Source organism: Echinops telfairi, unplaced genomic scaffold, assembly GCF_000313985.2.
Source record: "Echinops telfairi isolate 266 unplaced genomic scaffold, ASM31398v2 ScPeMD7_2;HRSCAF=8, whole genome shotgun sequence".
In the NCBI taxonomy this organism is placed as follows: Eukaryota; Metazoa; Chordata; class Mammalia; order Afrosoricida; family Tenrecidae; genus Echinops; species Echinops telfairi.
In genome coordinates, this window is record NW_022103898.1 from 62,709,787 (window position 1) to 62,735,782 (window position 25,996).

The window sequence follows — 25,996 nt, forward strand, 5'->3', positions numbered from 1 at the left end:
CTTTCAAATGTTTTTACACAAACGTTTCTTCAAATAAAGTCTTTTGAAGACCAATATATAAAATTAATAAAACAGAGTCAATGTATGGAATCCTCATACACTGTTGTTAAAACTGTAAATATGTGCAGCCACCCTAGCAAGTGGTATGGTGCTTCCTCACACAACTGGGAATAGCAATACAATGCCCATCCCTTTACAGGGTGTACACGGTCAAGTAGGCGCCATGGCACGAAGTTATATGCACACTCATGTTCATTCCAATACTATTCGTAATAGCAAGAAGATGAAAACAACCTAAATGCTTATCAGTGGAAGAATGGATCAGTAAACTCTGGTGTATATACACACAATGGAATACTACGCCTCACTAAAGAATAATGATGAAGCCATGAAACCCCTCATGGCATGGATGGGCTGAGTGAAAGTAGTCAATCATAAGAGGACAAATATTGTATGAGACCACTGCTAATAATGAAAAATCAATACAAAGATTTTCACACCAAAAGAAACAGGCTTTGGTTACCAGGTGTGGGAGGGGAAGGGCAGGAAGAGGAAGCCATAGAGGCTAGAGGGCAGGCAGGTATTAACTGGGGGGAAGGGGAAGCTAGTACTCCACAGGGAGAAGAAAAATGATGAGAGCAGGGCAAGCTATTTGGATGATTGGTAAGTAGGTTTAAGTTGTTGAATACAAAACTGATTATCTGAAATGTAAACCCATACCTAATTTAAAAAGGGGGGGGGGGCAAATCTAGAGAAAGGTTGAAATCCGAGTCCTGTTTACTCAACCTTTTTCCTTGCCTCTCATAGGTTGTTGCCATTTGAAAACTTGGACCTAAAATTCAGCTGGCCCTAGATGGCATGTCAGAAGTAGAATAAAAAGCAAAACCACATTCAATCTATATGTATTTATTTAGCTTTTTGTTTGGGTTTTTTTTTTTTGCAACTATAAATTACAATCACTAGTACACCTGTAATTCTTCTTTATGTGTTCAACTATAGAATAAGCAAATACAGCATAGGTGAGCTTAAACCAAATCACAGTACTTCTCAGTGTAATTTTCAAAAGAGTGAAAAAGTCTTGGGCCCACCACTCCTTGGAATAAATATCAAGTAACCACAAAAATATTCAGCCACTTTCCAGTTCTTAAGGGAGGTTCATGCACGTTCCCAGGCAGAGAGAGCATCAGAGTTCCTCTTTGAAATATCCCAGCTTTGCCAATGACATCTCTTTTCTCAACTGCATAACTTCCCAAAACATCTGATCAACTATACAGATAAAAGAGAGATAAAAAAAGAGAGAGATAAAACATAAAATAAATACCACCTTAATCATTTTAACCATTTGCAATGAAAACGTAACATCAACTGAAATACCAACTGAGCATTTCCTAATGATGTACCTACTGCCTAGACACGACAGATAATTCACACACACTTTCCCATGTACTGTGAGTATCCCAGTTTTGTCAGTAAATCAGCATTAATGCAACTTTATAAGAACTATTTTTAGTTACATCAGTGACTAAAGCCCATGAGAAGGTACACATTTCAGTGTCCCTTGTAAATGCCAATGCTGTTAACTTCATAAATAATTACATTCAAAGTCAAATTATTCCAAAGTTTATTCTTTAACTCATGGATCTTCTTAATCTAGTTTGCTATGTCTAACCATCTCAATCTTCATTAACACTAGCAGAAAGTGAGTGGAAAAAGGGAAAACAAAAGTTAATCCAGAAAACTTGGTCACATTCTTCGTAATATTAGGGAGAGGATTTTGTGTATGGCTAAATTGCAAATAAGAGAGTGTAAATAATGATCTGTGAATTTCAAAAGCTCTAAATATAAATGGGAAAACATTGGCTCTCTGCTTCACAAATTAAAAGTAGTCATGTGATATAGGATCATATCAGATTGTTTTGGATCAGTGGTTCTCAACCAGTGGAGATAATGACCCCAGGGTGGATTGGGCAACCCAGGTGACATTTTTGGTTGTCTGTCACATGTAGGGACATCTAGTGAGGTAAAGCCAGTGACAGCGCTACAATGCACAATGAAAAGCATCCAGCACAAAATGTCAATAGAGGTAAGTTAGAGAAACTGGCTTTAGATTTAAACCTGTTGCAGCCAAGTCAATTCCAACTCATCTAGACCCAATAGGAGCGAGAACTGTCCCCGAGGGTCTCCCAGACTGCACTTTTATGGAAGCAGACTGGCACATCCTTCTTCCATGGAGCAGGGGGCAGATTCTGAAGGTCAAGCTTCTGGTCTGCTGCCAAGTGTTTAACCCCCGAGGCACAAGCATTCTTTCCCTCCAGATTGAACTGCCCCAAATCCTTTTTGACACATGGCACAAGTCACGGGCATTTAAAATTACATTCATTTTTATTTACTGCAAACCCACAAGTATGTGAAGTACACCATTTTTGGTTTTTGTGAAAGAACTAGAGACAATTCCACTGTCATCATCACCACCTCCATTATCACTCATGATGCTTGCCTATTTGCATAAATTTATCTTTCAGTCTTCTCGGCAATAGCTTTTTAATTTAGTAAGAAAAACTTAAGTTTGCCTATCTAGGCTCACAGAAAGCATCTGTTTTCCCAATTTAAATTGCACTACTCATAAACAAGTAATCAGAAATACTCTACTCTTAAAGCCATAAAACTGCTTATAATATAGATTTTAATAAGATTTTTAAAAACAAGACTACTCTTAGGTTTTGCAGCCTCTTGAAATTCAACGTAAATTAAAGAGAATTCATCTTTATTCATTATGGGAGTCTATGGAAATACGATAGTTTTCAACATACCAGAGCTTGAGAAAATCTAAACCAAGTTTTTATCAGCATGACTAATATTCCCACAGAATTAACACTCATTTAGTTTACCTGGTTAAAGATAGCACAGCCAAGTGTCCGCTAGTGTTTATGTATAAGAATATAATCCTATTTTCAGTGGCTAAATATATATACATATACATACGAACACCTGCACACATGCACACTTGCACACATATTAACACGTTCAGTGGCTAAAAAGAAAAGAAAACCACTGATAACTTATAATACAAAATTGACACAGACCTAGTCCTGGTCCATCTAGTACCTGCTAGTTGTTTCTAAACAATCACGTGTACTCAAGAAACTGCTTTGGGCTGTCAGGCCACGTCATTTTTTTATGACATTTGGCTATAAAACCATCAGTAATCATAAAAGACTATTTAAAAAAGTGAAAACACTTGCATGAGGCTGGCTCTCCTGGACATATCATCTGTATGTTTCTGCTGATTTAGAATACAGTAGTAATCTTTATTCCATTCAGAATTATCCTCATGATTGCTTTACTAATTCACACGTGAAAGTAGAAAATACAGGGAAAAAATGTATTGTTAGCTCCTTTGTGGCTTCCACCAATTAAAAAATCTGACTACTTCTAAACTGTGCTCACTTTCTATTTTTAGTGTAAATTTAAGAATGAGTCTATACTCTCCTTATATTGATCATCTGGTTTATCACATACCCTCCGTAAGAATTAAAATTATCACTGCCTAAAATTAAAATCAGAGTAAAGTTACACAGATAAAGAGAATATATAAAATATGGTCTTTTATAAAAGAGATATTTGTTCACAAATTCTCTGCATATTTTGTTATAACTATAAAGTGTTTCTCTATAACTGCAACAATAATGTTTATTTGCATTATCACTGAACTGCTTAAGTATTTATAATGAATTAAGAACACTCACCATCCTGCTGTTTTACCAGTCCCTGCTGAATATATCGAATGTAAGTAAAAAAGTTACATACAGACGTGATCTAGGCCAAAAGAAAAAATGCCACCATTACTCAAATGTCTCTTATGAAAATGAGCTATAACAAAATGAACGGCTGAGTCACTTACCCTGTATCTGCAAAAAGGAGAGATGTAGTAATAGTTGCTTGTGTCTCCCAATTTAATTCTGTGTTTACAGGACTTACTCTGTCCAGTGAGAGCACATTTTCTGTGAATTAATGATAGATTTTAGCTTTGTACTACTACATTGTTTATTCATCCAGTCAGACAATAATTATTTAAGAACCTATTACCAGGCACTATTCTAGATGTGGGGCTAATAGAAAACACCTTTTCCCATATCGATCCTATAATCTAGAAGCTAATGCCATAACATTAGCTGTATTTTTAGAAATACAAACTAGATGGTTTACATATCATCTGAATTTGTCCAAATAACTCTTACTTGGGTTCCATTGTTATCACCATTAGACTAAGAATACAAAATATTGAAACTTGTGGGGTGTTGGGTTTTTTTTTGAAAATTGTGTCTTTCTGACAGAATTTTAAGTACTGAATTGATAATTTTAAGAGGAAGATAAAATTTTATATTACTAATCAGTTAAGACATGCGGCACAGGTGACACAGTGACGGGGGGGAAGTGATTTAATTCTGTCTTATCTAGTTAAAAATCTCACCACTTCTAAGTCTTGGGGGTTTCAAATAGTTCATGGAAAGTTTTCATTATCTTTTAAATGCAATTTCTCTGCAACTTTTTGCAGTATCTGCTGGTTTGTTTGTGTCTCATTTTTTCTTCTGGGTTGTCTGGGCTGTTGGCTTTTTCCTTCCTTTTTTTAGTCCCCAACGGTTTTACTGGCAAGTAATGTACATCATGTATTTCAATAATCCAAGCATTTAATCATATAATGAAGAATTGTACAATCACCCCCACATCAATTTTAAAGCATCTCCCCCACCCCCATGGTTAAATCACCTTTAAGATGAGGTATGCAATCACAATCCGTTCTAGTGCTCCCTCCATTATTTACTCCCCAAATCCCCTTTCCCTATCATCCACCCCCACCCCTGTATGCCTATCACCCCTTGTTTCAGTTATTATCATTATGCATCCACTCCTCTTGTCTGCACATTTTTTGAAGGCCCTCAAATAAGTAAATCAGCTCTCAGGTTTCCATTAGAACTTCAACTACTTTCTTAGCTGAAAATAGTCTAATGATGATTGCTCAAGCCTTAAAACACATTTATTTATTTTTTTTAAACATTTTATTAGGGGCTCATACAACTGTTATCCCAATCCATACACACATCAATTGTGTAAAGCGTATTTGTACATCATTTCTCAAAACATTTTCTCTCCATTTATACCCCCGACATTAGGTCCTCATTTTTCCCCTCCCTCCCCGCTCCCCCCTCCCACATGAGCCCTTGATAGTTTATAAATGGGTATTTTGTCATATCTTGCCCTGTCTGACTTCTCCCTTCATCCACTTTTCGGTTGTCTGTCCCCCAGGGAGGAGGTCACACACAGTTCCATGTAATCGGTTCCCTCTTCCCTACCCATTCTCCCTTTACCCTCCCTGTTTTGCCACTCACACCACTGGTCCTATAGGGCTCATCCATCCTGGATTCCCTGTATTTTCAGTTCCTATCTGTACCAGTGTACCTCCTCTGGTCTAGCCAGTCTTGCAAGATCGAATTCGAGTCATGGTAGTGGGAGCGGGGAGGAAACCTTTAGGAACTAGAGGAAGGTTGTATTTCTCATCATTGTTACATCGCACCCTGACTGGCTCATCTCCTCCCCGAGACCCCTCTGCAAGGGGATCTCCAGTGGCCTACTAATGGGCTTTGGATCTCCACTCCACACTCCCCCCATCATTCACTATGGTAAGATTTTTTGTTCTGATGATGCCTTACACCTGATCCCTTCGACACCTCGTGGTTGCATAGGCTGGTGTGCTTTTTCCATGTGGGCTTTGTTGCTTCTGAGCTTGATGGCCGCTTGATTACCTTCAAGCCTCTTAAAACACATTCAGTGAACGCTTGCAGGCTAACAGGCTATAGATGGGATGGTTTTTTTCATTCATTTGTTTGTTGTCACAGTTTGGTGCCGCTGAGTCCACTTCAACTCATTAGCAAGCTGCTGAACAACGGAACAAAACACTGCCAGTGTGGTCCTCCACCATGCCCACAATTATTGCTGTGGGCCCACTGGTATAACCACTGGGTCAATCCATCTCATTAATGGGTCTTTCTCTGACACTCTACTTCACCAAGCATGATGCCCTTTCTGCAGTGACTATTCCCTCCTGATACCATGTCCAAAGTACCTGGGACAAAGTCTCGCCATCCTTGTTTCTAAAGAGCATTCTGGCTGTACTTCTTTTAAGACAGTTTTTTTGTTTTTTCATTTTTCTGATACTCCATGGTACAATATTCTTAGCCAACACCAAGATTCAATATCATCAATTCTTCTTTAGTCTTCCTTATACATTGTCCAACATAAGAGGTGACTGAAAAGACTATGGCTTGAGTCAGTCACACCTTAGTCCTCATCTGTGCTTTGTAACATCTTAAAGAAAGGTCTTTCGCAACAGATTTGACCAATGCTGTATGTCATTTGATTTCATGATTGCTGCTTTCATGAGTGTTAATTTATAGATTCAAGTTGAACAAAAATCCTTGACATCAATCTTTTCTCAGTTTATCATGCTGCTGCTTATTGGTTCAGTTTTCAGAATTTTTGTTTTCTTTACGTTGAGTTGTAATCCATACTAAAGGTTGTATTCTTTGCTTTGGTCTTCATCAGTGAGTGCTTCAAGTCTTCTTCTTTCAGCAAGCAAGGTGTGTTATCTGGACATCAAGGTTGTTCAATGCGTCTTCCTCTAATCCTGATGCTTTGATTTGATTCATGCAATCCGGTTTCTTATTTGCTTAGCGTTCAGTCTGAGGAAGTATGGTGAGTGGACACACCCTGATGGACACCTTTCCAGATTAACTCACCTACTCTGCCTTTGCTCTACTCGAAGGACTGTCTTTTGGTCTATGCACAGGTTCAACATGAGCACAGTACATAGTCTGGAATTCCCATCTTTACCAAACTATGATTTTCTATTATCCACATGGTCAAATGCTTGTGTAGAGTCAATAAAACAAAATGTACATATTTCTCTGTATTGTTTTCAGTCATCTGACATTAGCATTAATATCCCTCATTCTATGACCTCTTCTGAATCCAACTTGAATCCCTGGCGTTTTTTTTCTTGATGAGCTAGTGCTTTAAGAATTTTTGAATTATCATCTACAAAATACTACTTTCATGTGATATTAATAATATTGTTCAGTAATTTCCATTCCTTCGTACCACCTTTAAAATGGGTACACATACAATCTCTTCTAGCTGGTTACGGCGCCCTGGTGGCATAATGGTTTACACGTTGAACTGCTAACTGCAAGGTCAGTGATTCAAACCCATCATCCACTGTGTGAGAGAAAGATGAGGCTCTGCTCTCAGAAAGTGCTACTACTGTCTTGGAAACCGACAGCAGTTCTTTTCTGTCCTGGAGGGTAGCAATGTCAAAACTGACTCGATGGCAGTGAGTTTTGGTTCCAGTTAGTTGGCCAAGCAGCTGTCTGCCAAATTTCTTGGCATGGATGAGTGAGTATGTCCAGTATTCTATTCATTTATTGAAACATCTCAATTTGTATTCAGTCAATGCCTGGGGTCTGTTTTTCTCCAATATCTTCAGTGCAGTTTCGACTTCTTCCTTCAACATTGTTGGTTCCCGATCTTATGTTGCCTCCTACAATGGCTATCAACTAATTATTTTTGGTACAGTGACTATGTGTATTCTTTCTATCTTCTTTTGATGTTTCTTGCATCATTCAATATTTTGCCAATAAAAATTTCAATATTACAACTCAAGTCTGGAATTTGTTCATTGCTTTAGCTTGGAAATTGCTGAGTGTGTTCTTCACTCTTGTTTTTAACTCTAGGTTTTGGAAATTTTCATTATAATACTTTACTCTGTCTTCCTGATCCACCCTTGGAAATTTGCTCAGTTCTTTTTCATCAACATTCAAGAGCAAGTTTTAGAGTCTCGTCTGACATCCATTTTGATCTTTTTTTTCTTTTCCTGTCTGTAATGACTTTTGGGGTTTTTTTGTATACAATATCCTTGATGTCATCCCACATCTCATCTGATCTTTGATTATCCATGTTCAATGCATATAATCTATTCTTGAGACAGACTCTTAAATTCAGGTGGGATATACTCAAGGTCAGATATACTTTGGCTCTCTTGAGCTTCTTAAATTTTCCTCAGCTTCAAATTGAACCTGGATATGCACAATTGATGGTCTGTTTCAAGAGTTAGCCCCTGGCCTTGTTCTGATATCAAGTTTCTCCATCATCTCTTTCCACTTGATTTGATCCCTAAAGTTCATCTGGTGGGGTCTACATATATAGTCACCATTTAGGCTGCTGAAAAAAAGGGATGCATATTTACAATAAATAAGTCGTTGGTCTTCCAAGATTCTATATGCAATCTATGGCATCATTATCACCTATTCTTTTTCTTTTTTTAAATCATTTTATTAGGGGCTCATACAACTCTTATCACAATCCATACATACATCAATTGTGTAAAGCACATTTGTACCTATTCTTTTTCATTTCCAACTTTCACGATGCAGCCACCAGTAATTATCAATGCATCTTGACCAATTTCAGCCTGAAGAAGTTGGTAAAAATGTTCAAGTTCTTCACCTTTGGTATTAGAGGTTGGTGCATAAATTTGATAGTCATATTAACTATGACTATCTTTGTTTTCTTTGTAGGCATAATGATATTAATCCTATCATTGACAACACTGTAAATATCAAGATAGATCTTGAAATGTTCTTTTTATAATGAATGCAATGCCTCTCTTTTCCAGTAGGCCATTCCAAGCATAGTAGACCCTGAGTGTCCAATTTGAAATAGTTAATATCAATCCCTTTAAGCTCACTAAAGCCTTCATGTGTTCCATTTCATTTTTGATAACGTCATTTTCCTAGAATCATGGCATACACTCTTTAAGTTGTTAACTGGTCATAGTTTTGTCTACTCCTTTTGAATAACCTACATCATTTAATGTGGCAGTTAGACTAAGAACTACAAAGGAGTAAGCCATTTTATAAAAGCACCTAATCTTAACAATCATATACGAAGTATACAATTTTGACAAACCATCCATTCTATTTGCATATTGTAAAACCTAAAATCTGCTATTAAGAGTTTCTGACTGCAGTTGGCCTATAATCCTCTTGTAGGCACATGCCTGGCACATAGTAGGTAGTTAATAATGAGTGTTGATCCAGTGATGGCTAGAGTTCAACACAACCTCTATTCCCTGTCATTGTAAAACTAGCATAGATTTCGCCCTCCTAAACTAAGAGCTGAGTTCAACACAACCTCTACTCCCTGTCATTGTAAGACTAGCATAGCTCTAAGTAAAAAGAGTCATTGTAAATTATATAAGTGTATTGCATAAAACATTAAAATTACAGCTATACTTGTAAACAGTATAAAAATGATACAAATTGCCTCTATATGAAAGACCAAAAAAATGTGTATTTAAAACATGATAATTTGAGGGTTGGAAGTACAAATCATTAGTATTCTATCTCCTTTAAATAAAAAGAAAGAAAGAAAAGAAATTTTGCCTTACTGTTCATCTATTAGTAAAGTCTTTTAAAGATTTGTAGTAATATGAAAAGTACTAATAACTTGCTTAGAGGGGAAAGGAGATTAAAAAAATTAAGACACAAGTATTGGAAGTACTTAGAATTTCCAAAAGCATCATTTACACAAAAGGAAAAATCAACTTGTACCTTCTGCCTCTGGAAAAAGCTACACCTATGTGCTAACAACTAATTGCTTGAGGAAGCTGGGAATTGCTTTGAGGAAGTTGCAGTTAAGTTCTTCAGAAGTTGAATTCCTTTTTAACAGATTTTTAAATGTTCATATACTATGAACCTCATTTAGCCTATATTTATTTAAGAATTGAAACTAAGACACAGGCTGGCTTTATAAATCAGTATATTGTGATGTACTGGTTTTATTAAGATTCATTTCTATTGGTTAAGACATTCTTAAACATTCCTTTGGGAATTAAGCAATTTGTAACTAATGTCGAGATCCTTGTAGTTTGGTTGAAGATATGTAATGTTAGTCTCCTGAAACGTCATCACATCCATCAAGGTACTTTCTTCTCATATTTTGCATATAAGGTCTCTCTATTGTATGCCTTTATTAAGTGTTCAATTTTGGAGTAATGCCCATCTAAGAAATAGTTTTATAAAAAAAATCAAACATCACCTTAAAAATATTTTTTAAATATTGCTAATATTATTTTGTTCATAAGGCTCTGTATTAACTGGTCACATTCAATCTATCTTACTTGAGTGAGGATTCAATGCTAAAATTTTTGACTGACAACTCCAATATTGTTTTACTGTGCTATCCTTCTGCAATTTCTCTTTGTAGCTCTAGTCTCAAGATTTCAAATTCTTGCCTAACATCTTCACTGGGGATGTAAACAAGCATACACCTAGACCCATTATTTCCTTCCCCAAACCAGAGCCCTTCCTAGTAATTGTCAAAATTATTTCAAATCATTCTCCTATCAGTCATCACTCTTTTTTTTTAAACAAATCATTTGATTGGGGGCTCTCACAACATTCCATACGTCAATTATACCAAGCACATTTGTACATATGCTATCACCATCATCTTCTAAACATTTACTTTCTACTTGAGCCCTTGGTATCATCAGCTCCTTTCATCAGTCATCCCTTAACACCTTTCTCTTTGACCAACCCATCATTCAACCCCAATCTCATCATCTTCTAATTTTGAGTCTTAAGGATTGTCACATCTCTCCTTTCCGCTCACCATTCTCTCAACTGTTTTTCTGTGTCTAGACCTTCAGACATACATGTTTCCTCCTGTCCAGAATACACTTTGATTGGGCAGGCAGACTATTCTTCCTATGCCCCAAATTTACCCATGCTTCAGAATCCCGATCAAATCTCCCTCTCTACAGGAAGAGTCTCTGGTCCCTTCAATTGGGATGATCTTGTGTTCCTCAAAATCCAGACTTCGTTGTGCCATTCAGTTCGTCATTATCTTCATAAACCAGTCCACAAAAACTTTGGCCAACTCACACATTTCACAAAAGAGGTCACCTTCCTTCAATTAGTCTTCTACAATGTGGACACCAACAAGACACTTTGGGGCTTCTGCTCCTGTTCCCACAAACACAATCTCCTTAAGTTGTATACATTGTTCCCTAAATCTACCCTACATGGTTGCTTTCCTAAACTACTATAAATTCACTTCAGCTCACATCCCATTAGTCATCACTCTTTGCACCTGCATAATAGATGTGACAAATACATACAATGCAAATACAAATTTACAACTTCTGTTCTGGAAATCACCTTTCAGTCAAATGACAAACCAACCTGTAAAGAGAACACTAACACTTGTGAGGAATGTAAAGACCCAGAGAACAGCACTTGCCCCACCGCAGAGCTCAGAAGGCAGGCAGGGCAAGAACCAAGGACGAATGGAAGTGGGGAACCTAGGAAGGAAGCGGGGCAGGTGCTGTTGTCAAGGGGATTGCAACATCATGAAACAAAAAATGCATCAACTATAGAATGAAAAATGAATTCTCCCTACAAACGACAATGACTTTTTAAATTAGAATTCAACAATGAACATTTTGAGATGCTGTATTTAAAATAAGGTATGACATAGACATTAAAAGACAAAAACTGCTTTCATTTCATTTCTCCTTTATTAGGATGAAGGAGAAGGATAAAAACACTCATTTGTTTGTTGAAGGAGCTGAACTAAGAATGAAAATTTCTTCCCCCACATTCAGGTGTGGCACAGGTTAGGGTGAAAGTGGACACAACTCCAGCTGCATCTGCCCCTCACAGGACAAACACATGACTAGGTACTTCCACAGCATTCTATGACTGTGCTGAGAGGGTGGTGTGCATGACAGCAAAGAACTAGAGACTCCTTCAGCAGACTTTATTACACACCTACTGGTAACTCTCAACCTACACGATTGTCCTACCCTGCCCACAAAATGACCGACAGGAGTCAAATATTGCTATGCGCAATCTTGCCTTTCTCATCCTCTGTACTGACCAAGTTTTAACCACTCACACAGCTCTCGCAAAAGCTTTGAGTTACTGTTTCAACAGAAGCAAAACCTTTCGATGCCCAAGATTTTGTTTTGTGTTTATAAATATATATATATTTAATTAATTAAAAGATCATTTTATTGGGGGTTCTTACAACTCTTACTACCATCCATACATCAATTGTATCAGGCATAGTTTCACCTTGTTTTAGGCATTGTGGATTTCAGTCTTTCCTCCTCCTAGGCCATACTGAAAATAAGGCTGCTGAGCTAGAAAGCCTCTGAAGGTTGATGACTTCAGCCAAATCTCTCTCACAACGGCAGACAGACTGATCATTTAGCCAAGTAAGAATCTTTTATAATGATAGTAAGAAAGATGAAAAATCATGTCCTTTTAGTATCCTGTTTTCATGCCTCCCAAACTTTTAAATAAACTTTTTCCCCAAAACTATTTTTGAAGGTAGACTTCAAGAAGAAATATTTTCCAGAGAAACACAATACACACAGCTGTTCATGCATGTTTAAAAGACTAACAAAATATTAATGACCTGCCAATGGGTCACAACATGGTTTAAAAAAAAAAGAAAACGTTTCTACCACCTGGCTTCATATCATGTAAGTATATTTTCAGAAGTGAAAAAGGGCTCTCTCGATGTTAAGTCTGAAATGTTACATCCCATATTATCTGGGGACTTGTCTTCCGGCTGCAAACTGATGAGAAATGTATCCACACTGAAAACTAGGAAAACTAAATGGCAAATGAGAGAAGCTTTAAACTTAGTATCTTTCACAAGTCAGGAATTTTAAAACATACTTTGGTCCTCCACATTCAACTGCTGAAGCCTTCACAAACCGAATAGGCTGCAACCCCACTGGCTCAATGCTGAGAGTATTGTTTTCCACAGCTTCGAGAACAGCTGAAGCCAACTTAAAAATAAACAAAGAATAAATAAATAAATGTTAGGTGCTATGCTGGCAGAAAAATAGTAAAACTGCATTATACTGTAATTCTTTTTTTTAATCATTTTATTGGGGGCTCGTACAACTCATCACAATCCATACAAAAATCCATTGTATCAAGCACATTTGTACATTTGTTACCATCATCATTTTCAAAACATTTTTTCTACTTGAGCCAGTGGTATCCAGTCACTTTTCCCCCTCCCTCATGAAGCCTTGAAATTCATAAATTATTATGTTTTAATGTCTTACACTGCCCGATGTCTCCCTTCACCCACTTTTCTGTTGTCCATCCCCCTGGGAGGGGATTATATATAGATCATTGTGAGCAGTTCCCCCTTTCTACTCGACCTTCCTCTTACCCTCCTGGTATCCTTATTCTCAATATTGGTCCTGAGGGAGTTTATCTGTCCTGGATTACCTGTGGTTCCAGCTCTTACCTGTACCCATTTACATGCTCTGGTCTAGCCAGATTTGTAAGCTAGAATTCAGGTCAAGATAGTGGGCGGGGGTGGGGGGTGGAGGGAGTGGGAAGAAGCATTAAAGAACCAGAGGAAAGTTGTATGTTTCAACGGTGCTATACTGCACCCTGACTGGCTCATCTCTTCCTTGTGATCCTTTTGTAAGGGGATGTCTAATTTTCTACCGATGGGTTTTGGATCTCCACTCTACACTCCCCCTCATTCACAATGGTATGATTTTTTGTTCTGGGTCTTTGATGCCTGATACATGATCCTATTGACACCTCATGATCACACAGGCTGGTGTGCTTCTTCCATGTGGGCTTTGTTGCTTCTGAGCTAGATGGTCGCTTGTTTATCTTCAAGCCTTTAAGACTCCAGATGCTATAGCTTTTGATAGCCGGGCACCATCAGCTTTCTTCACCACATTTGCTTAGGCACCCACTTTTTCTTCAGCGATATTATCGGGAAAGTGAGCATTATGGAATGCCAAGTTATTAGAACAAAGTGTTCTTGCATTGTGGGAGTACTTGAGTAGAGGCCCAATGTCCATCTGCTACCTTAATATTAAACCAATATATGCACATAGATATATTTACCCATCATCATATATACATATATTTACATATGTATTTAGACCTCTATAAATATCCTTTGCCTCCTAGTTCTTTACTCTATTTCCTTTTACTTTCATCTGGTCCCACTATCATGTTCGACTGTCAGAGTTTCAGTAATTCCGCTCAATTGCACTGCCCTTGATCAAGCCCTACCAGGCATCTTACACCTTCCTCGCCATTGATTTTTAGATCACTTGTTGTTCCCTTGTCCCTTTGTTAACACACACTTCCTTTCCCTCTCCGCCCCATCTCCTGTGTCCCCCTGGAACCATCAGTCCATTGTTCTCTCCTCTGGATTGTTTTTATCCCACCTATCTTATCTAGATAGACATGCAGAGACAATAACAAGCACAAAAACAAGACAGAGCAAAACAAAACAACAAAAGAAAGCAAAATAACAAACAAACAAAACAAAAGCCTATAAATCAGTGGTTCTCAACCTTCCTAATGCCACGATCCTTTAATACAGACAGTTCCTCATGTTGTAGTGACCTCCCCAACCATAAAATTATTTTCGTTGCTTCTTCATAACTATAATTGTTACTGTTACGAATCGGGCGACCCCTGTGAAAGGGTCCTTTGACCCCCCAAAGGGGTCGCGACCCACAGGTTGAGAATGGCTGCAATAAATAGTTCAAGGTCTGTTTGTTGGCCTTTAGGAGAGTCTTCTGGTGGAGTCTGATGGGGTGCCACCCTGGCCCCAAAGTTCTATTTTTGGTATTCCCCTAGGACTTCATTGCTTTGCTCCCCTTGCTGCTGTGTTGCACACCCTTAGCATTCAGCCCCAGGAAAATTCATATTTTAAAGTTACACTTCCCCCAACAAAAAATGTAAGACTCTTGGTTAATGCAAACACTGTTAGTTAAGACCATTCAATTACAGCTAACTAAATTTTTCTCATTATCTGGCAGGAGATTAAACACATCGATTCTAGTCTATGTTCACTTCTTACCCACAATTAATGTTTGTTGCTAATGTCACTCCAAAATAAATATGCTAATATTTTGTTTTGCTATATTTACCCAATATTCCATGGTATTGGTCATTTGTAACACAGCAATATATCTCCCCAACACTAAATACCCAGATGGAAATAGTAGCACTGATTAATGATAAGCAATATATAAAACAGGAGTAACTTCTTTACAGTCTGGCAACATTGCTAATGCTGATTGGCCTGCATAAAGCCAGGCACAGAGCCATAATAAATAACATAACTATCTGCAAATATTTAATTGTTCATCTCAACTTCTCCTTACAAACAATGTTGCAATTGAGTCCTCAAAAGAATAAATATAACACTCTTGGAATTAAGCATCTTAAGTACTATTTATTTTTAAGATCTTGTAGGCAAGCTTTAATTCATATGTACAAATTTAAATTATGGCCTAACAGGAGCCCTGGTGGTACAGGGGGTTACACATTGGCCTGTTAGCCAGAGTCAGCCGTTTGAACCCAGCAGCCGCGCGGCAGGAGAAAGATGAGGCATTTTGCTCCTGTAAAGAGTTACAGTCTCAGAAACCACAAAGACGATTCTACTCTATCCTCTAGGGTCACTATGAGTCTAAAGCAACGCAATGGCAGTGGGTCTGATTTGTGCTTTTTTAAAAAAAAAAAAAAAGCTATTTAAACAGCTTCATCTTCTCCTCAAAACAACTTATGTCAGAAGAAAAAAAGCATTGTTTATCCTGTTTTAAAGGTGAAGAAATAAGATTTTTAAATCACAAAATGATCAATCAGACAAATGCCTGTAACACAAGTGTACAGTGCACAGAACTTTCATTACACTGAATTTTTGACTGAAAATCAAGCCCCAATACGTACTGAAAACTTCAATCCAATGTAATACACATTTTAGTGTAAATGATTCTCTGTGCAAATAGGATGTTCCGTAACTGAATGTCTATAAATTTTCATCTTAACTATGGGATGAAAAATGGTAAAAGGTGATACTGCGTAATAACTTTTTAATGTAAAACTCAAACCCATTGCCATAGAGTTGACTGACTTAATAGAAAGTCTACAGAGACAGAAGAGAAGTACCCCAAGAAGTGCCCAATAGAAGTCTTTATGCAAGCAAGCTGCCACTCTTGGTCCCAGCGGGCCAAGGAATTTGAAGCACTTACCATTTGGTTAGTAGCCAAGGGTTTTGGTCGCCAGGATCCATTATTTACCTAAGAGATCTTAAACTATGTAGTATGACTTAGTAAAAGGTACAGAAACAATTCTAATACATTCCTTTTAAAGTGAAATATATATACATGTAAATGTATGTTACCTCACTTTTTGAGAATGTTAAACATGGAAAGATATCTTCCTGATAGATTTTGTCTAAGAAAGGGCAAGTTCTGTCCATTGTCGGCTCATCCTTCCAAGATCTAAATTCATTATACATAGACAAGTCAGCCTAAAAAAAAAACAAAAGAAAAGACAGACACAAAAAACTTAGTAGAAAACATAAAACCACCTGGCAAAACCAAAACCTAGATTAAGTGTTTCTTAAAAATAAATGTTCATTTAAAATAAATAATTAATACCTGGGCAGTTATTAATTAACTATCATACATGGTAGCAATTTTTATTTTAAAGCAGTCCAAACTTATTCTCCCAAATATGCTGGCTCATCTCTTACAATACCTGTGCTACTATTCTGAATATAAAACATGCTGTCTTTTCTGAAAAAGTCAGTAAATTCTAACTAAGTTAATAAAGTTAAATGTTAGAATAAACTGTGACTGACTAAATTCTGAAACCTCGTTTGGGAGTCAAAAATGGCACTACTTTTTTTGTTACTACCTGAAGCTGCTTCCTAAAAAACTGCCAAAATGTTTAGCTGCTTCCTAAAGAACTGCCAAAATGTTTAATGTACCTGCAGGAAGCCTAAAAAAAGCACAATATAGCCTCAAAAATTGATCATTAAAATATAGCATTTGTTGAGATCTTTTTTGCCACACTACCTACCACACAGTAACTGCCACTTGAATTAATAACAACCCATTGCTGTCACTCACTCTATTCACTCCTCCATTTGTCTCTCGCTTTTCCATGGAATAAAGTTTCCCCAGTACTCTTCCCTATAAGGCCTCACTCCAGCACAATGCAACCTGCTGAGAGGCAAAGTCACACCTCCCCCCCACCACTCAAACACTGATTATCCTCCCTCCTGCTCCTGCAGCTATAAATGAGACCCCTAGCACTGAAAACAACTCTGCCCTGGAAGACAGTTTAATAAGCTGTGCAGGCAGTCTACATAAATGTTAACCAAGGCCTAGTACCCTACTGTACCCCTACAGACTTTAAGGTGTGCAGTAGCAATCTCAACATGAATCTTTGTCATCCCAATCCATAAATTCCTGGAATCAAAGCTAAAGGCAAAAGGGTAAAGAATATTAGCAGAGAAACAATAACTAGGGACATAAACCCCACAGTAATTAAGTAGAATTCTAAGGAAAGAGTTTAGTTTAAATTCTAAAGAAAGACTCTAGCTTAAAGGCAGTATTTCAAACCATGGATTAAAAGCAATGTGCCAGTAACTATGCTAAATGCAACCCACTGCCAGTGAGTCCATTCTGACCCTGTTGGAAGAGAACTGCTCCAGTGGGTTTCCACAGTGGTAAATCTTTACAAGAGCAGACCGCCTCTTTCTCTCATGGGCCAGCTGGTGGATTCAAACTACTGACCTTGTCAGTTAGCAGCATAATCAGTAACCCACTGACAATAGGTCTGAAGTCCTTCAAAATGATTTAATCCTCACAGCTCTGCTAGACAGCTATAGGGATCCCATCATTTAGATGAGGAAATTGGGGCTTGGAGAGAAAGTGTGACCTGCCCAAGGTTACACAGCAAAAAGCAGTAAGTAGTAAGAGTTCAAATTCTAATTTGAATTAGCCCGAAACTTTTACAATGTGGGTGGGTGTGCATGTGTGGATGTTTAATGCTTACAATGAAAATTCCTACAGACATAGACATGTGTTCATTTTAATTGAGATTTTCAAAATGTTTTTAAAGACTCACACCAGTCAAATCTATGTATTTCTTTGTTTAACATTTTTAAATACAATTTTCACAAAACGCCAGAATCTATATTGTACATAGAAAGCAAATAATTAAAGTTGCTATCCGCCCCCCCCCCCCATGTAATTTTTTTTTTGGTGTTTTTTTAAAAAATCTTTTTATTTGGGGCTCATACAACTGTTATCACAATCCATACATACATCAATTGTGTAAAGCGCATTTGTACATTCATTGCCCTCATCATTGTCAAAACATTTCCTCTCCACTTAAGCCCCGGGCATAAAGTTGCTATTTTTAAGTTATACACTGCCTACTTATATTTTAAGACATTTCATGAACTAAAAAAGAAACAAAATTTTCATGAAAACCGCCTTAAAGTGTGTTAATGTAAATAACAAGGGGGAAAATGTATAGAATTAATAATACTATGAAGCATTAGCAAAAATAAAGTCGTGCCATGCAATGAAAACTGTTATTTGAATCCAAAGAAATGACCATTAAAATTAGGCTAAAAAAGTGTCCTAGACATTTAATAAAAACATCCTGCCATCCTCAGGATGTGAACACGCAGTGAAGTTCTTTGTTATTCACATCATTTTATTAGTAACTAAGCAAAATATGATTCAATTAAAAGATAACCTTGGCTACGTAGTTAATAATCTACGTTCCATGTAAAAATTTAACGGAACAAGCATACTCAGCTTCTTCAAAACTAATAATTGTACCAAAAGGCTTGAAAAAAAGAGGGAAGGGAGTGCTCCTCTGATTACTCATCAATCTCCTTGGAAATGCTTTCATTAAATTATGTTCTCTCACAAAGTACAATGACTAAGTGAAAACAATTTATAATTCTATAATTTTTATTCAGAACCATTCAAAATATTTATACATTGTCTTGGGCAGCTTTTTATCTCTTAAAATGAAAAAGAACTACCATTATTTCTAATGTTTTTGTTTAATTATCTCAACTACCTCTATGGCACGCTTATCAATATAGAATTCTACTTCATCCAGGATTTAAAGGCATTCACCATTCTTCAAGAAAATCACCTTATCTTCATACATTTCATATATTCACACTATGTTCACATTTTGCCAAAGCACACTAGCAAAAAACTTATGACTAGCCGGATAATTAAGTCAATTCCACACATCACTTAAGAGTTTGCTTCCCTCAATGAAATATCAAGATTAAGAAACTTACCAAGTTCCCAACAGGTACTCCGAGGTGAGCCAGGTGAAGAATGGACCTGAAGAATCCCTAAAAGCAGCCACCTCTAGATAAAGCCTCCCCATCTGAAAATTGCATATTTTGTACTAAAAATTTGCTGGCAAAAAGCATACCTGACATTCTCAGTCGTGAAAATTACTAAGTACCAAAAGAGCCAGAGGGGACAGTCCTTGACGAGTTACCTCTTTGCAGTCTCTTACAATTGGCTGTATCACACTCAGGTCCTGATGACTGCCACCCATAGCACTGCTTGTACTTTTGTTTCTTGTGTGCCCCCTTTTAAAAGGTGTCTTTCCACCTGGCAGAGGTTCTTGTGTAGGTGACGTTGGAGAACTGGACAATACAAGTGTCTTCAGTGCGGCAACTTCAGCTTGAAGTACGTCAATCTTGAAAAGAAGTCAATATGCACTCAGTATCTTTTAGGACACAAGGAAATGCTAGCAAGATAGCAGAAACATTTTTTTTTCCCAAGATAGGCAGAAAATAATTTTTTTATTTCCTGTGAGGTCATGAAAAAGACTGTATATACTTGCATATAAGCCAACCCAATTATCAGCCAAGATACCTAATTTTACTACAAAAACTACATTAAAAATGTGCTGAAAAAACTCAGCTTATCCACAAGTATATACGGTAAGGAAAATAAAACATTTTTATGTTTCCATAGGGCTTGGATTCAGGGACTACACACAATGTCAAATTAAATTTTTAAAATCATAAAAATATTAAACATATGAGTTATTTTTAAAATCTTCAAAAATAACAGCTTACAATTAGGTGTAGTTCATTCCTAAAACAGCAAAATCTAAGAAGACTTTTGTGGCTTTTCTTAATAAATCAAGACAATAAAAATGATTAACTTTACAATGTGATTCTATTATCCTATTAACACAAGATTTATAAGCCTTTAAGTCATGTTTTTAATATTCATGGATACAAAAATGTTCAGTTTCATTAGATCTAAAACCCCAAAACCAAATCCACTGTCATCAAATGAATTCTTACAGTGACCCGATTTAAATCTTTAGCGGAGTTTTCTTCTTTCTCGTTTTCTGTAGTTTCCAACTCTTCTAAAATAAGCACTACTTACTAAAACAAAATGCAATAAATTTTGAGGTATCTTTAAAACGAGAATCACTAATTTCCTTAAATTTTATATCATTAAAAACAGCAAAAACTTACTTTCCCTTGTGCTTCCTTTAGCTGTTTTTCCGCTGTTGCCTGCTTGACATTTGCTTCTCTCACCATCTTATGCGCTTCCTGAAAAAGTGAAGACCTCAAGTTCAGAGGCAAAGCATGCATTGTCTATAAATGAAACACAGACCTGCTACCAAAATGGATCCTGAAAAGCAGTACAGGTGAGTCTCCAACAGGGCTCCATCCCACTGAATCCCTGCTGAATGCGTTTTGAGAGAAGTTGCTTCTTCCTCTTCCTCTTCCTCCTCCTTCTTCCTTCTTGTTTTGTTTTGTTTTAGTTTTTCTAACTGCTCTTCAGTCGATTCTGGCTCAGTGACCCTATCCAGGGCCTGGAGGCTGTAAATCACTACAGTAGCAGATTAGTTCTGTTTCCCATGGAGGGGCTAAGTTTGAACTGCCCAACAGTCCAACCTGATGATGCCACCAGGGCTCCCTGAAATTAAGGATCGGTCACGTAGAAAAAGAAAGTCAATATTAACTAAAGTAACTGATACATCTACTGTTTCACCTGGAGTCCCAGATGTCACCATAAAATTGGCTTCTCACAAGACAATACTGGGAGGCAGAGTCATCTTTATAAATCTCTTCTATATACAAAAAATACAATAAATCACAAAGCTCTTGCTCCAGATGTTTAATTTCCTACTCCTCTTACATTTATCTTCTCTGATTACTATTAAGTGACTAGGTAACTAAGCAAATAAGTGAATTACTGTAGTTGAAAGATGCCTATGAATGTAAGTGACCCCAAAAAGGTGGAGGGGAGGACAAAGAGTTATGGAAGAGAGAAGGCATGAAAGTTCTACCAGTTTAAATAAAGGTAGTCGCTGCAATGTTAGTTGTAACGATAAAAATGATGCAACATACACTGAGAGCTTCAGGCTACCAATCACATTAGTAATCACTAGGTAGTTATATGAAAAAATATAATTAAAAGTAAATAAAAGACAGAATTTTTTTTACCCTAGATGTTTGATTACATTGAAAGTTTTAAGCCAGTCCATTAATACATTATCATTTTTTAATAAGTAACTTTAGGAGGCATAAATTCTCAATCCAAAGACGACACTGTAAGGAGATGGCTTTCAACCAACAAAGTACTAATCTCATCTTCAACTCCCAGAAATATTTAAATTGCCAAGTGGAGCAGACCCTTTGTGGGAAAAGGCAAAAGGATGCAATGCAATCTCCTACAAAGTCAACAGCAGCCCTAGTTGGAAACACTGCTCGTTAGCTAGAATTTTTTTATCTCAGTTGTAGATGAAGCTATATATCCAAATAGGTATGCTGAAGATGAGGCTATGTATCCACGTAAATATGCCTGCTGATATTAATAATCAAGCCACCCCACATTGGATGACTGCCTCAAAGGGTTTGCCCTCTTTGTTTTTAATCATTTTTATTGGGAGTTCTTACAGCTCTTATCACAATCCACACATACATCTATTTTGTCAAGCACATTTGTACATATGTTGCCATCATCAACAAAACACCCTCTTTGTTGTTAAATCATATAAAAGACTTGATAAAATAAAAATCCATCTCCTTGCTTTCCACATATACATTTTTAAACCACCTATTACTGGGTAGTTCTGTTTTGTTGGGGTTTTTTTGTTTGTTTTTTTCCTTTTAACATCATCTTAAGTTACTGATGTCCTCCCCATTTCTTGAAGATTTTATTTCATTTTCTGCTTAAGAGAATTTACAAATGTGAGGAAAGCAGCATACCTCTTTCAAGAAAGCCTCAAAACACAATTCTATCAGTCTGTAAACAAATCAAGATGCTGCTCTTGCCACGATGTGAACAGACAGACCAACCTCAAAGAGACTCGCTGTGAGCTCCTCCAATTCCTGTCCAAGTTGGTCTCGCACTTTAGAAAGCCTCTCACATTCTTCATCTTTTAACTTCAGTTCCTATGGGAAATTGATAAAGTCATCTAGGATTTCCATAGTTTGAATTTTATTCGATATTATATAACTTTAACTGACAATTTTTTTTAAAGTTAATACTGTTCCCACCTTCAATATTCAGATTGAATGTTTATACAGCACTTGCTATGTGGAAGATCATCAGAAACTACAAATAATCCCAACTAACATTAAATGTTCACATTTCTTTTGAATCAACCATTCAAAGATATGCTGAATTACTCATGAAAGCAAACAAGAGGATTTCTTATTTTCGCACTTAACTTATATCTGAATATATTTCTACCAAATAAATTTCTTCAATTTATCTTTACAGAATTTTAATTATTTGACTTTTTTTATATTTACTTTTAAAAGTATCTAGTTATATATCATTTAATGTACTTTATATCTATTCATCTAAATTTTCCACTCAGAGGCTATATTCACTTAATACTTCAACCAGAGGTAAATGACGCATATCAACATTTAAAATGAAAAGATAATGACAAAAATCACACTCTACATTTAAACGTGATTCAACGGGGCATAAATAGGTATAAAAGTGTCCTTATGAAGATGTTAGAAATATGTCCTTTTATTTTCTTTTGTTGTTGTTAGCTGGATGCCATCAAGTCGGTTGTGAGTCACAGTGATTCTCAGAACAACAGAAGGAAACACTGCCCACTGTGCACCCTTGTTGCCACTGTGTCGGTCTACTCCGTGGAGGACCTTCCTCTTCTTCACCGCCCTTCTGCTTGATAGCACGCTGTCCTTCCCCAGGGCCTGCTCTCTCCTGATCACATGTCCGAACAGGAGGCAAGGTGCCATCATCCTTGCTTCTAAGGAGCATTCTGCTGTACTTATTCCAAGAAAGATTTGTTTGTTTGGCAGTCCAGAGTAATTTTAATATTGTGCCAGCAGCATAATTCAAAAGCATCAATTATGCTTTGGTCTTCCTTATTCAATGCCCAACTTTCACACGCGTATGAGGCAAGTCAAAATACCACGGGATGGGTCAGGTGCACCTTAATTATCAAAGTAATATCCTGTTTTTCAACACTTTAAAGAGGTCTTATGCAGCAGATTTCCCCAGTGCAACTTGTCTTTTGATTTCTGTCAATGACTGCTGCTTCCCTGAGCATTGATTGTGGATCCAAGCAAAGCAAAATCCTTGACAACTTCAAACTTTTCTCCATTTATCACAATGTTACCTCTTGGTCCAGTTGTGAAGTTTTTGGTCTTCTTTACATGGAGTTGTAATTCATAATGGAGGCTGCGATCCTGGACCTTCATAACAAGTCCTCCTGACTTTCAACAACAAGGTTGTCATCTACATATTAAAGGTTGTTAATAAGCCTTCCTCCAATCCTGAGACTGAATTCTGTTTCATATAATCCATATAATCCAGCTTCTCTGGTGATGTGCTCAGCATACAGGCTAAATAAGTATGGTCAGAGGATACAACCCTGATATACAACTTTCCTGATTTTAAACTATGCGGAATTCCCTTGTTCTGTTTTCACAACTGCCTCTTGATCCATGTACAAATTTACATTCTGTAGTTTTAAATTAACCTTTCAAATTTACAGATAAAAAATTCAAGTTATCTACATAATAGTTGCAATTACATTCGTGCTGTAAGTTAATCATGCTTTAAACATAGGAAATAGTTTTAATTTTTGTGGTGAAAAAAATACCTAACAAAACATACACCATCTCAACAATGTACAATTCAGTAACACTGACTACATTCTTCAAGCTGTGTAACCATCCTTCCCACTGTCCTTTGGCAGACTAGTCCACCACAATCAACATACATTCAATGCTGTATAGTTTTCAAACACCCATGCCTCACAAAGGCAGTTTTCCAGGTAACTAACAAGACTCCTTACTCAGTGTATAGATAGGTAAGTCAAACATCTGCTGGTGCTATTGGTTAGGTGTTGGGCTATCAGCCACAAGGTCAGCAGGTCAAAACCATGAGCATCCTGATCCCATAAAAATTTACAATCTGATAACTCCTACATAGGGTGGCTACGAGTCAGAACTGACTCCACGGCAGTGGGCTGGGATCATGTTTTCAAAGTAACTTACATACCATTAAAGGACAAATATGACTTGTTCTTCAGTGGGATGTTTCACCACAGAGGCCCTACTATATAGCCAGTCATATATCAGAAAAATTTAATGATGACATCATCAAAAGAATGAGGCAGAGAGAATCTCCACAAATCTTGGAACATGGGAGAATGTGGCTTTCAATTGCCTACAATGATGGGTCATCAACTGTACAGAAGGGAGCAGGACAAAGTCAAAGGGGATGACCAGTGTACCCAATAAGCTTCAGATCCCCAGAACCCAAAACTCACAAATACCTCCAAATGAAAGAACCATATCCAAAGGAACTGAGAATAAAATACCTATCTCAAAACAGAATAAACCTGTGGAGCTAGGGGAGAAAACCTTCTCACACAAGTCTTAGCTCTGATATGTAGCAGAGACATTTCCCAATACCAACAGGGCGGAAACCCTTGAAACATAAACTGAGAAAGTTATCCAGGCCCTATCCTACTCCTTTTACCCTTCTCCTAATAGATCAAGAAAATACAATGCATTTAAACATGGGAAATAAGAAATATGTAAAATTATCAAAAGAACAAGGGCATACTTAAAATGAAGTCACTTTGAAGAAAAAATCAGAATGGTATTAAACTTCAAAAGCAATATTTTATGCCAGAAGACAATGAAGTTACATTTTCATGATTCTCAAGGGGAAAAAAATTAAGCTGAAAATTTTTATATTCACCCAGGTGTCCTTCATGTATAAATACCAAAACTCCTATTAGCACTATGGACCCCAAATACTCGTGAAGAATGTGACCCCTAAAATGGGGCTGTGGCTCCTCGTCCCCCCACCCCACCTTAGAACTTGAGGGACTGAGACTGCTGCTGTGGGCCAGCACCATGGCCTACAAAGTCTGCAGGTCTGTCTTCACCGTGGAAAGCCAGCACAGAGCCATCTTCTTAAATCAAGAAGGGCACCATCCTGGCTGAGGCCCTCGCGTCAGGATCCTGAGTTCCAGAATCCCATTATCTAGGGCATTCAAGCCAGACTCCAACCCCCGCCCCCAAACTCTCCTCCAAAGGCCTACAGATGGTGAGCATCTCCCTGAGTGTTACCTCAACCCAAAGAACTTACCCGCAGGTACCAGGATCTAGAGTTAAACTACCAGGAGCAATCACTGCTGTCTATTATCAATGAGGTACTCAAAAGTGTAATGACCAAGTTGAGTGCTGCACAACTGATCTCCCAGCAGGCTCCAGTATCCCTTCTGACAAGAGGGCCAAGAACTTCAGCCTCATCCTGGATGATGTAGCCATCACAGAGCTGAGTCTTAGCAAAGAGAACACCACTGCTGCAGAAACCAAAAAATGGCCCAGCAGGAAGCTCGGTGGGTCCAGTTCTTGTTAGAAAAGGCAAATGAGAAACAGTCAAGAGATGGAGGAGGAAGAGGCCACCAAACTGCTTTAAGAAGCATTAAGCAAGAAACCTGGCTACATCAAATTGACCTAAATATCTCCAGGATGATATTAACATATCTCACTGCTGGCA

General features: G+C 37.4%; 1 protein-coding gene across 1 annotated transcript in view; it reads right to left on the reverse strand.

Annotated features, from left to right (window-relative positions):
- Window positions 1-890: 890 nt before the first annotated feature.
- The window catches only part of LOC101655413 (RAB3A interacting protein), a 34,623-nt gene continuing 9,517 nt past the window's right edge, over window positions 891-25,996 (reverse strand). Inside the window, exons 3-10 of the mRNA XM_004700453.2 lie at window positions 22,291-22,386; window positions 20,458-20,535; window positions 19,458-19,661; window positions 16,309-16,437; window positions 12,807-12,919; window positions 3,902-4,001; window positions 3,747-3,816; window positions 891-1,266 (exon numbers count right to left, since the gene is read on the reverse strand). Coding sequence (XP_004700510.1) covers window positions 1,184-1,266; window positions 3,747-3,816; window positions 3,902-4,001; window positions 12,807-12,919; window positions 16,309-16,437; window positions 19,458-19,661; window positions 20,458-20,535; window positions 22,291-22,386 — 873 coding nt within the window. The 3' untranslated portion in view covers window positions 891-1,183. The remainder of the gene's footprint in view (window positions 1,267-3,746; window positions 3,817-3,901; window positions 4,002-12,806; window positions 12,920-16,308; window positions 16,438-19,457; window positions 19,662-20,457; window positions 20,536-22,290; window positions 22,387-25,996) is intronic.